Source organism: Asterias rubens, chromosome 1 (genome assembly GCF_902459465.1).
Source record: "Asterias rubens chromosome 1, eAstRub1.3, whole genome shotgun sequence".
Taxonomy (NCBI): domain Eukaryota; kingdom Metazoa; phylum Echinodermata; class Asteroidea; order Forcipulatida; family Asteriidae; genus Asterias; species Asterias rubens.
Window position 1 is genome coordinate 5,852,198 of NC_047062.1, and position 11,725 is coordinate 5,863,922.

Genomic DNA, 11,725 nt, shown 5'->3' on the forward strand with positions numbered 1-11,725 from the left:
TGAGGATTGCAATAATAATGTTGGGGGGGGGGGGGGGGGGTGTTAACTGACAAAGGGTCAGCCCGGCCGGCAGCAACTTCGATTTCGCATTCCTTGTCGTAAAGGCACAGTACAGGTAGTATACTACAGATACCCTGTTAAACCATGCAGGGCATAACACAATGTACTAAGTATGGTTTGATATAAAACACAAATAATCCCAATACTGTGTGTGTCATGTTTTTGTAACATTGTCCGATTAGGCCTTTATCTTTAGAGGAAAACACAACTTGTACTCGTCTTTGAAAAAACGTGTTTGTCGAGAAAACAGTTAGTGTATACTCGTCCGTTAGAAATTGAAACGTAGATTTACTTTTTTTTTTTGCTTTCTAGGAAATTTAACATTTTATGTAGTGCCCTTTTAACAGCCAAATACACAATGCCTCTGGAAATGTGTACTTAATTTCTTGGTTCACCTTATGGGTAATGCAAACCGCTTATTGTCAATGCTTGTTAGTGTGAAAAGAAAAAATACAATGGCTGTTATAATCATGCATAATGTTACTAATACTGTATTAGTAACTGGTTGAAGGGTATAGTTTTTGTGATGTAAGAAAAACCACACTCTCTTTGAGGAACCTTTTTTGCAGTTCCAAACACAACAGATCGACCAGAACCCCATCTAAAGCTTAGTCAGTTACAACAAGCCCTCAACAACACTTGGGCAGGTTTCAATTGATTGGCTGACTATATAAGACAAACAACTTGCATTTCATTCCATTCGATAAGAGAATAAAACTTGACGAACTCTCCCCAAAAAATATAGCCAAGAGGGCTACTGTAGGCAATTAAAACTCTTTGAAAGATAGGTCATATATCCATTTTGAGAAAACTACCTATAGAGTTGTTTAGTTCTACCCTTTAATAACAAGTGATGTGCCAGATAAATTTAAACAAAACTGAAAGATCGATGTTAGTACTTAAGGCTGCCGCTCATTTCACGACTTGAGCAACAATTATTGCGTATATCCATTTTGAGAAAACTACCTATAGAGTTGTTTAGTTCTACCCTTTAATAACAAGTGATGTGCCAGATAAATTTAAACAAAACTGAAAGATCGATGTTAGTACTTAAGGCTGCCGCTCATTTCACGACTTGAGCAACAATTATTGCGTACAGTTGTACACCCACTCCAAATGTTAGTGACGCTATATTAGACGCATTTTAAAGTTTCGTGACATCGGCTGCCCAGCTATAATAGGGGGGCTATATCCAAAGTTAATGTATATCGTTCGGAGTCTGTTTCTTTGTACTTTTAGAGTACCTTTAAACAACTGTTTTTGTATGGCTATATGTAGGCCTACTTTGTGAGTATTATACTCGTTTTTATGCCAAGAACTTTAAAGTTCAGGGTAACAGTTGACTGAACATGGTTGTCACTGCCATGGAAGTACACGTTTCTATTTGGTTAAATTTGAAGTCATTGGACTGTACCAGGCAGAAGCAAAACACAAACTACACTGTATAGGCCTACGGCAAAACATTTTAAACTATTTGAACTTAATTCGACTGAAATGACAACATGTCGGTGAATAGTACCCGTTCGAGAGTCGATTTGAAGGCTTGGATCACCCGTGCAATATGGATTGTCAGGTTTTTCACTCTTGTGGTTTTCTTGGACCTTGCTGGGGTAAGTCAGTCAAATTATAGATCAGTGTGTTGCGCTGGGTGTGGTTTCAACTTGGAATGAACTTTGGTGTCAGCGATATTTAGAGTTCTTACTTAAAGTAGGCCTACATGGCCAATACTTATTGGTCAGTATAAGCAGTTTGTGTTAAAAAAAAAAAACGAACCAGCGAAACTTTAACCGGGCATAGGAGTCATCAGAAAATAGTGGAAAAATCCAGCACTCTTCAAGTTTTTGACACTGTCGCTCGAGTTTGAAACTATTTTTCTAAAAACTTCAACATCGTGCAAACAATCATATCTCAAGGGAAGATATTCCATCATGACCGCCTTTGTACCAGTGTAATTTGTTATATGGGAATCTTTGAATATTTATAAATCTTACCAAAAAGTGGAATGTTGTTCACACCCCTACAAACTGTTACCTGAATTTTCATTTGGTATAAACCCAAAGACTTACACTGAAATTAAAATTCCATGAAAAGTCTAACAAACTCCTCAAACCTTGGAAAGAGTGAAGGTATAAAATAATGTTAAACACTTTGCACATACATACTGAGATCGACCTGCAATAGTTTTTGCGAGATATTGGTATAAGGTTTTGCTCTTGCGAGTCATCGAGAGACGCGATGTGGGAGTATAGTGGAACTATGGAAGCCTTTGTTCGTATGTTTTCTTGTGACTCAAAACCAATCGAGCGGATAAACTCCTACGGGTTTGCAATGTTATTGCTTGCATGTAGGACCTGTAGGATTGTTGTGTAACTAATGGTTGGTTCACATGTAAAGTGCAGTTGTGAGTCTTTAGTGATGCACGTATTATAAATTTACATGGATTTGACATTGATGCACCCTTTTCAAGTTCATCGAGCCATGACGAACTTCCGAATATTTTCAAGCCAACTTGAACCATAATAAAATGTACAAAGAAATTATATCAAATAGTGTATAGTTTCTCGGTAAATGTTATTTTATACACAATATTATTTTTTTTTAACCACAGAGATTACCCGTCAGCGATTCTAATATAACCGTCTGAAGCCCGGTTCATACTTTCTGCGAATGCGAATGCGAAGCGAATTTGACGTGAATTTGACGTCACACCCTCCTTTCGCAGCGATTATTCGCAAGGGAGTAGAGCAGAGGGCAACTTCTGCGAATTGTTCGTTGCGAATTTTGTGACGTCAAGATTCGCTTCGCATTCGCATAAGCAGGAAGTATGAACCGGGCTTTACTTGTATTGAAAAGCTTTTCGCAATTCCGATTCTAATCTATTACTATGATTGGGAAGGGAAATATTCATGAGTGATTTGAAATTGTGTGTAAAAATGGCTATGGGCAAGTAAACGCCATGTCTATTTAACTTTCCCATGTGGGCTAATAGGGACTTTTCGTTTTCGACGACGGATGGTTCTGCGACGGTAAAGATGACATTTGGCGTCATCTGCGCATGCGTCGGCTTTGAGGACGGTCGTCCCTCAATTTCTACGACAGTACTTGGGATGAATCTTCGTTGTGCTGAAAACGACAACGTTTAGCTGAACAACCGTCGCAGAACCATCCGTCGTCGAAAACGAAAAGTCCCTAGAACTGTGCAACCTACTTGTTAACATTCACATATCTCTTCCTTATCAGATATGAATAATAAATATTTGTATGTATTAATTTATAATGAATATAACTTATATTAGATGTTTTAACATTTGACAATTAAACTGTTTGTAATCGCTACCATTAATGAAGCAGAAAGATACATTTATGACAATACACGTTCAAAAATATGGCTTCTATATTCCTTTAGGCTAGTAAAATGCACTGCAAATTTGCAAAAAGCTGAAACACAAAGCCTGCTGGTACAACTTAAGTGAAATTAAAACTACCGGTAATCAATGTGTATTTGGGGTTTTTTTTATTATAAGGGCCCTGTCACAGTAGGCAAATTTAGAGGCAACCAACATGCAGTGCATAATCCGCGATCACTTTTGGCAGCACAAGAATAATTTTTCAAAGAGTGCGTTACGATCCCCAGTAAAAAAAAAAAAAAAGCGGGGAAAGTGATCATGGAGATTGCCTGGAACTCGGGTTGCCTAAAAATTGCCTCGTTTACATGGGCCTTGGGATCCTCGCCATCATAAACAAAAACCAAGTATGTAAATTATGACCTCAAACTTTTTTATAAATTTTTCCTTCAGATTGTCACCGGTAGTATCATACTCTTCGGGTGTTCTGAAACTCCAAGTGGTTGTGCTACGATATACTGCAATGGAACTAACCATACTCGGAGCTGTTCACCTATACGTGAACCTGTGCCAGTTTATCATAACACGGATGATAATATGCCATCAGTTTTGAAACGGGTTTGTAACTTACAAGAGCCTCCGACAGTGCCAACAAGTGATCCTACAACAGATCCTGCGACAGATCCCACAACAGAACTGACCACAGAACTAACAACAGATCATACAACAGACCCTACAACTGATCCCACGACAGATCCCACAATAGATCCTACTACATATCCTAGAACAGATCCTTCTCTTACCGATCACACAACAGTTCCTACAACAGATGCAACAACAGAACCCACAACAAATCATTCAACAGAATCCACAACAGGTCCTTCTACGTATCCTACAACAGATCATACACAAGAACCTACAACAAAACTAACAACAGATCCTACAACAGATCCAGCTTCAGATCCCACAACAAACCCAACAGCAGTTCCTACAACAGATCATACCACAGAGCTGACCACAGATCTAACATCAGATCATACTACATATCCCAAATCAGGACCTTCACTAGATCCAACCACAGAACCCACAACAAATCCTACAACAGACCCTACAACAGAGCTGACCACATATCTAACATCAGACCCTACTACATATCTCACAACAGTTCCTACAACAGAACTTACAACGAACCCTACAACAGATTATACAACGGAACTGACCACAGGTCTAACAACAGATTCTACAACAGGTCATACAACAGAACCAACAACAGATTCTACAACACATCCTTCAACAGAACGTACAACAGATCTTACAACACATCCTACCGCAGAACCAACAACAGAACCTAAAACAGATCCAACCACAGAATCTACTACAGATCCTACTACAGATCCTACAACAGAACCCACAACACATCCTACTACATATTATCATACAACAAAACTAACAACAGATCCTACTACCGATCCAACAACAGTTCCTACAACAGATTCTACAACAGATCCTTCAACAGAACCCACAACAGAACCTACAACAGAACTGACCACAGACCCAATAGGTCCCACAACAGTTCCTACAACAGATCAAACAACACATCCTACAACAAATCCTAGAACAGATCCGTCTACAGAACCAACAATCAAACCCACAACATATCCTACAACAGAACCTAAAACAGATCCAACCACAGAATCTACTACAGATCCTACTACAGATCCTACAACAGAACCCACAACACATCCTACTACATATTATCATACAACAAAACTAACAACAGATCCTACTACCGATCCAACAACAGTTCCTACAACAGATTCTACAACAGATCCTACAACAGAACCCACAACAGAACCTACAACAGAACTGACCACAGACCCAATAGGTCCCACAACAGTTCCTACAACAGATCAAACAACACATCCTACAACAAATCCTAGAACAGATCCTTCTACAGAACCAACAATCAAACCCACAACATATCCTACAATAGATCCTACAACAGATCCTAAAACAGATCCGACTACATTTCTCACAACATATCTTACAACAGAACCTACAGCTGAACCTACGACGATCAAAGAAGATAACAATGGTAAATAAACATTATTGATTACATTAATTTTTCAAAGGTTACAAGATTCTTATTTTTTTTTTTTTCAATTTTAGTGTTTAATGGTTATGGGGAAGTAATAACCCCGGTATGGTTACCCCAGCAGGAAACAGTGTTTGATTTTTTGATTTTTTGGTTATTTTTTTTTTTAACCACTTTACTGAGTACTTTGAGGCTCGATTATGAGACATTTAGAGGAAGAGTTTGGCACTTTTGAATGTTTTAGCTAGTATTGTGTAACTTTATGTTTTATATTATTATAAACAATTATGTAAGATTTGCTCTACGCAGTGGCCGATGCAGAAACCCAAGGACTACAACAAAACTCCACAGGTATACCTGTGAAAAAGGTTCATTTATCTAAAATGTAATCAAGGGACAGGATTTTTTTTCTTCAGCATAGCACCCAGGCTCTGGATTTCACTTTCTGAAAACTTCAGGGAAATACACAACATCTCCCTCTTTCAGCAGCAACTGCAGAAACACCTGTTCACACCTGCGTTCACTACCACTTGGGAATTTCCTCGTGTTATTGTTATCGGGGTATATCTAAATGTCTCACCCGAGAGACGAAGCAAAAATTGTAGATACTTTGCTGAACGACACAAGTGTCATGACTGGGACTCGAACCCACACTCTGCTGATTAAAATACTTGCCAACAATGATGAACATTTATCTGAGAAGGATTTGAAACTTTGCATGGTGGAAGTAATAGATAATTTGCGGTAACACCTCACTGAAATCTCTTTTGAGTGGGGTGAAAAGAACTGGTGATTAATGACTTTCAATTCAAGAATACATTTATTTCCATACTCTTATAAAAGAATAACGACAGTTACATGTTTTACTGAGTAAAGCAAAACGTTTCTTTAAGTAAGAGTAAACATGAATAAATAAATAGAGTACGGGGCCGTTTTGGTAAGCATAAGCTTGTAAAAAACAGCCAGACAGACAAGAAAACAAGACAACCAGACAGACAGACAAACAGACAAAAGGACAGGTGAACATAATACATGTCACAAATAATTCGTAATAAAAGAGAATTTGCGGTTACACCTACTTACTTACTTCGGACAGTCTATCCAAGAAGCAATTCGACTTACCAAGTCAGTTGAGAAAGCATTTGTCCAATGATTTTATGCATGTTGGGGATGGCACATCTTTGTTAACTTGTTGTTGTTATTATTATTATTATTTGTTCTTTTTCTTTTAGTGGACCCAGCTGCATTTGCAGGTATAGCCGCTGGTATTGCAGCAGTTGCCGTAGTAACGACTGCAGCTATAGCTGGTGTTGTCGTTATGAAAGAGTAAGTAACCGTTTCTGACACCATACACATACATTACAAATAAAGAACAATCCACTGACATAAACCAGAGACATAATCCACTGAAGCCACATATAGGCCAAATCCATGATAGAGAAAATACCCACTACATGATCGAATCAACACACCAAAATCACAGAATAAAGCTAACAATAGTGATTGACTGCATGAACCTGTTTGTGTGTCGTCCGGCAAAGCAAACGAGAATGTATTGTCATTTTGAATCAGATCCTTTGATTAAATGTGGAGACAAGTACACTACAGACTTTTTAGCGCAAACCGCTGCAATTCCCCCAAATTAATAGCAGGATGTTATAATAAAACAACCGACCTTTCTATGCCTATAGCTTTGTCCTGCCTCGACACAATACAATATACAACAAATGTTTTATAGAACGGTATTTCGGCGTTTATATCCCCTGAGTTTGCCGAGTTCCCTACAGACGGAAAGATCATTTGAACAAACAAGTAACAACCCTCAGGACATCAACAAACAAACAAACAAACAAACAAACAAAATGGACGAAGAAGGTAGTAAATGACAATCTCATTCCAAGCGACAAACTCACACATTTTCAAAAGCGATTTTGTAATATATTGAGTAGGCCTAATTTATGTTTATATTTTAACTTTTTTTTTACAGGGCCTCGTCAGTAATAGCAAACAACGCCCAAGCCTCTCAGGTATTTATGCTTTCTCATTTTATACCGGCTCGTTGCGATTTAAAGATAGGTCCGAGTTCGGCCGAATGGACCCGAAAGTTTTGATTGCAGTTGGTTATTAGCTATAGTTTTATGGATTCGGAATGTAGAGCCATGTCACACAGGGCACTGTTTACGGGTTAATTGGAGGCAGCCAAAACACTGCACTGCACGCACAAAGAACATTTGGGAGCACAAAGATACATTTTTCTAGCAGTAATAGCTGACAGTATTCCCGGGAGACATTTTGAGAAACCTTAACTATGGATGGCATTTCCTTTTGGAGATTGCCTGGAACTGGTTGCCTGTAAATTACCTCGTGTGGCATGCCTCGTGTAGCACCTTGTAGTAAACCCGTAGGTGCTACACATTTGGGTCTCAAAATCCATTTAAAGGCAGTGGACACTATTGGTAATTATTCACAATAATTATTATCATAAAACTTTTCTTGATTACAAGTAATGGGGAGAGGTTGATAGTATTAAACATTGTGAGAAACAGCTCCCTCTGAAGTGACTTAGTTTTTAAGAAAGAAGTAATTTTCCACGAATTTGATTTCGAGACCTCAGTTTTAGAATTTGAGGTCTCGAAATCAAGCATCTGAAAGCACACAACTTCGTGTGACCATGGTGCGACAAGGGTGTTTTTTTCTTTCGTTAATATCTCGCAACTTAGACGACCGATTGAGCTCAATGTTTCACGGGTTTGTTATTTTAAGCATATGTTTTGAGATACACCAACTGTGAAGACTAGTCTTTGACAATTACCAACAGTGTCCAATGTCTTTAACCTATCTTTCTGAAAGTTTACCTTGTTTGGTAGATACGTGCGCTATATAAGACTTCGATATTATGGCCTTACTATGCTTTAATGTAAAGGTGTTGCCCGAATAAAACCGACAATGATACTGCCTCTAGCTACCGGGCAACCTCGGTAGTCTAGTTGGTAAGACACTGCTCTAGAATTGCAAGGGTCGTGGGTTCGAATCCCACCCGAGTAACATGGCTGTGATATTTTTTTTCACAGGACTCGGGAGAGTATACAGTGCTAACACACATTGGTGTATGGGTAAAAACCAAAATTAATGATACTTTGGTAAAGTTCATTAAAAACTGAAATTGAGTTATTGGGCCCCAAAATTATCTCACGTCCATCAGACTGCAACTTTGACTTATACGTGCTATTTCAGTGGCATAATGAGGAAGTGAGGAAGAATTACTATTTATTATGGCTTGAAGCAGCATCACTGAGAAAATCAATCTGTACAAAATCTATTGCGGCGAGAATCGGGCAAAAGAACTCTAAAGATGCTACGGTAGCCTCTTATTCTCGCAACAACATTAAACGACCTGTTGATTCAGTTGGTCGAGACTAAAGTAAGAATTAATTGTTGTTATATAGGAAGTGTGCCTCAAGATATGCATTTAAAGACATTGAATATAGAGGCATAAACGGTATACTGTTTGTCTTGACCAACCGAAACTTACTACTTCAAAGCACATTTTTCAACAATTTCAAACTTAAACAATTCTTTTTTTTTTTAAACCATCAGAATCTGAATTTTTCAAATCATCCAGCATCACAAGGTTTCCAACCAAACCATGACATGTACAACCCACATTTATGGATGAAGAACCATGGGCCGTAACCAATGGCCGTGTTACCCACACCGCGGTCAAACATCCCCCGAGTAAAACCGCGGCGTTCAAACGACGACAATCACCGCGTGGTGTGGAGGTTGGAGCAATGAGTGACGGTGTGTACCTACTCACTTCGGTACTGCATTCACACTATTCAAACAGGATGTATATCACTGCTTAAGCACCAAAAGTAGCTAACCACCAACTATAAATAATGCTTACAAGAATGTGTTACCAGCCAACATACTATGTCAGATGTACAAGCTGTGTTTGAGTCGTCCTGCCCTTTTTTTTTTTTTTACTTAGCAGAACAATTTTAAGCAATGTTTTATGCTTATGGGAAGCTCAATGAAGTCGGGCTCTGACGTCGCTTCTAAATTCTAAGTGTGATATGGAACATCGATGTCATGCATTCCTCTGATTTTACTTAAAGGAACACGTTGCCTTGGATCGGACGAGTTGGTCTATAAAAAGTGTGATATGGATATAATGATCCACACAAGTATCACTCAAAATTGCACGGTTTTCTTTTTACGTCGCGAACTATCACGGTCGGCCATTTATGGGAGTCAGAATTTTGACTCCCATAAATGGCCGACCGTGTTAGTCGACGAGGTAAAAAGAAAACCACGCAATTTCGAGGCATATTTGTGTGGATCATTGTATTCTACTTTTACAACATCTTTCTAACCATATGCATTTTATAACAAACGGTTACAAAACGCTTTTCAAAGACCAACTCGACCGATCCAAGGCAACGTGTTCCTTTAATAACATTATTCAGTCTTACCATTAAGAATAACTATAAATATAAATAGTAGACTTGCGGGTACAACCTTGTGTAATATCTCTTTCGAGGGAGTGTGGTATCGACGTTTCGAACAGTATATTCTGCTCGTCTTCATAAGATGAGTCTTGTCATTGTCTGGATTTCCTTATCTTTTTTGTGTGTTTTTTTTTCTCTTTTTGAGGTGACACTTTCGGATCACATAAGCGGAAAATGTAGATAATGCATCATTAAATCAAGCCATGATTTGGCTAAAGGGTGTCTGGTCTTGCTAAGAAATACACACTTTGTGCATCACTGAGATGGTACTAATGTTCGCTGACAACCAAGTCATGGCCACCAATTATCTGAATAGAACCTTCCTGTTTGCGGACAGGTTTCATAGAGGACAATATCGAAACTACTTGGAGTGTCACACAGCCACATTGATGGCCATTTCTCCAGACACACGGTCTTAAAGACACTGGACACTATTGGTAATTGTCAAAGAACAATCTTCTCGGTTTGTGTATCTCAACATATGCATAAAATAACAGACCTGTGAAAATATGAGTACGATCGGTCGTCGAAGTTGCGAGATAATACTGAAAGAAAAATGAAAGTAATTACCAATGGTGTCAAGTGCCTTTAACAGTTGTTTTGTTTTATGCAAGTTCCCCCCAAACAAGACTAAAAGCCACTCTAGGTAAGGGGTTACAAGAAGAAAATTATTAAACATGAAAATAACTCAGGAGAGCTGGAGGCAGGAACTGATATTTCTCTTAAAAAAAAAACAGTCCAGATTTTGCGCCATTTTACATGGTTTTGCCCTGTTTACCTAAAAAGATCCCAGCTCAAGCTGGCAGTCATAACCCACACTGCATACCAGAACATTCTCTAAGGTTTTGGCATGGTTGTTGCGACAATCAATTAATAATACAGTGAGAATGACAATCCGTTTTGTACTCTTCTTATAATTGTAGTGTACTTACTAATAAAATATGTATTTAACCTTTAAGTTTTACTTTTGAAATTATGTTGTCAGGGGGACCTATAACAATGTCCTTATTTCAAATCTCCACGTCTGAATATTGCAATTATCAAACCCAGAACAGTCGCAACATGGGCATGCACATGACAGGAGGCAATAAAAAAAAATTATTTATTACAAAAGATGAAGTAATCTGTGTTTGTTGTTTTAAACTGCCTAACTTGTCATGAATGTAACATTTTCTTTACTTAATTTTCTTTACTTAAACAAAAAATTACCCGTGTATTATGGCAAACTGAGCTTTACTGCTAATTAGAACACGATGCATACTATCGTGTGGGTATGCCATTGCGTCACCGTGTGCAGGCCTACAACTGCAGCATGCTGCACACCCAAAGTTTGCACCACTTCGGCACATTTCTTGTGGCAGAAAAGTTAAATTTTGAGCACACCAATTTACAATCAATGGACAAGTAAAAGCCAAATCCAATTTTAGCGCTGTCTTAAAAATCGTCTTAATTTCAAAAACATTGTTGTTTTCGTTCGTGGCAATAGTTCAAGCTCTAGCGTAACTAGACCCGTAGCACCCTGTGGGAAAGGGATAACAAAACGCAGTTTTGGGTTCTTATACCCAAGCAGCGCCCATGTGGTGTTGTCGAGTTCCCTATTGGGTTAAGAGGGGTTTGTTTTGGGGTGTTTTCTTCTTCAGTTTTTGTGTTTTTGATATATGTCCATGTGGCCCGTGATATCTATAGATATCTGTGGGTTTGAATCCCAAGCCGTG

The 11,725-nt window shown here is 38.5% G+C and overlaps 1 protein-coding gene across 1 annotated transcript; it reads left to right on the forward strand.

The window, feature by feature from the left end:
- The first annotated feature begins 1,477 nt into the window (after positions 1 to 1,477).
- LOC117292848 (mucin-5AC-like) lies at positions 1,478 to 9,677 on the forward strand. Its single transcript, XM_033775021.1, has 5 exons — positions 1,478 to 1,670; positions 3,858 to 5,499; positions 6,732 to 6,825; positions 7,487 to 7,526; positions 9,097 to 9,677. The coding sequence occupies exons 1-5, from the start codon at positions 1,563 to 1,565 to the stop codon at positions 9,190 to 9,192; spliced, it is 1,980 nt and encodes a 659-aa protein (XP_033630912.1). The 5' UTR covers positions 1,478 to 1,562; the 3' UTR covers positions 9,193 to 9,677.
- The last annotated feature ends 2,048 nt before the right edge of the window (positions 9,678 to 11,725 follow it).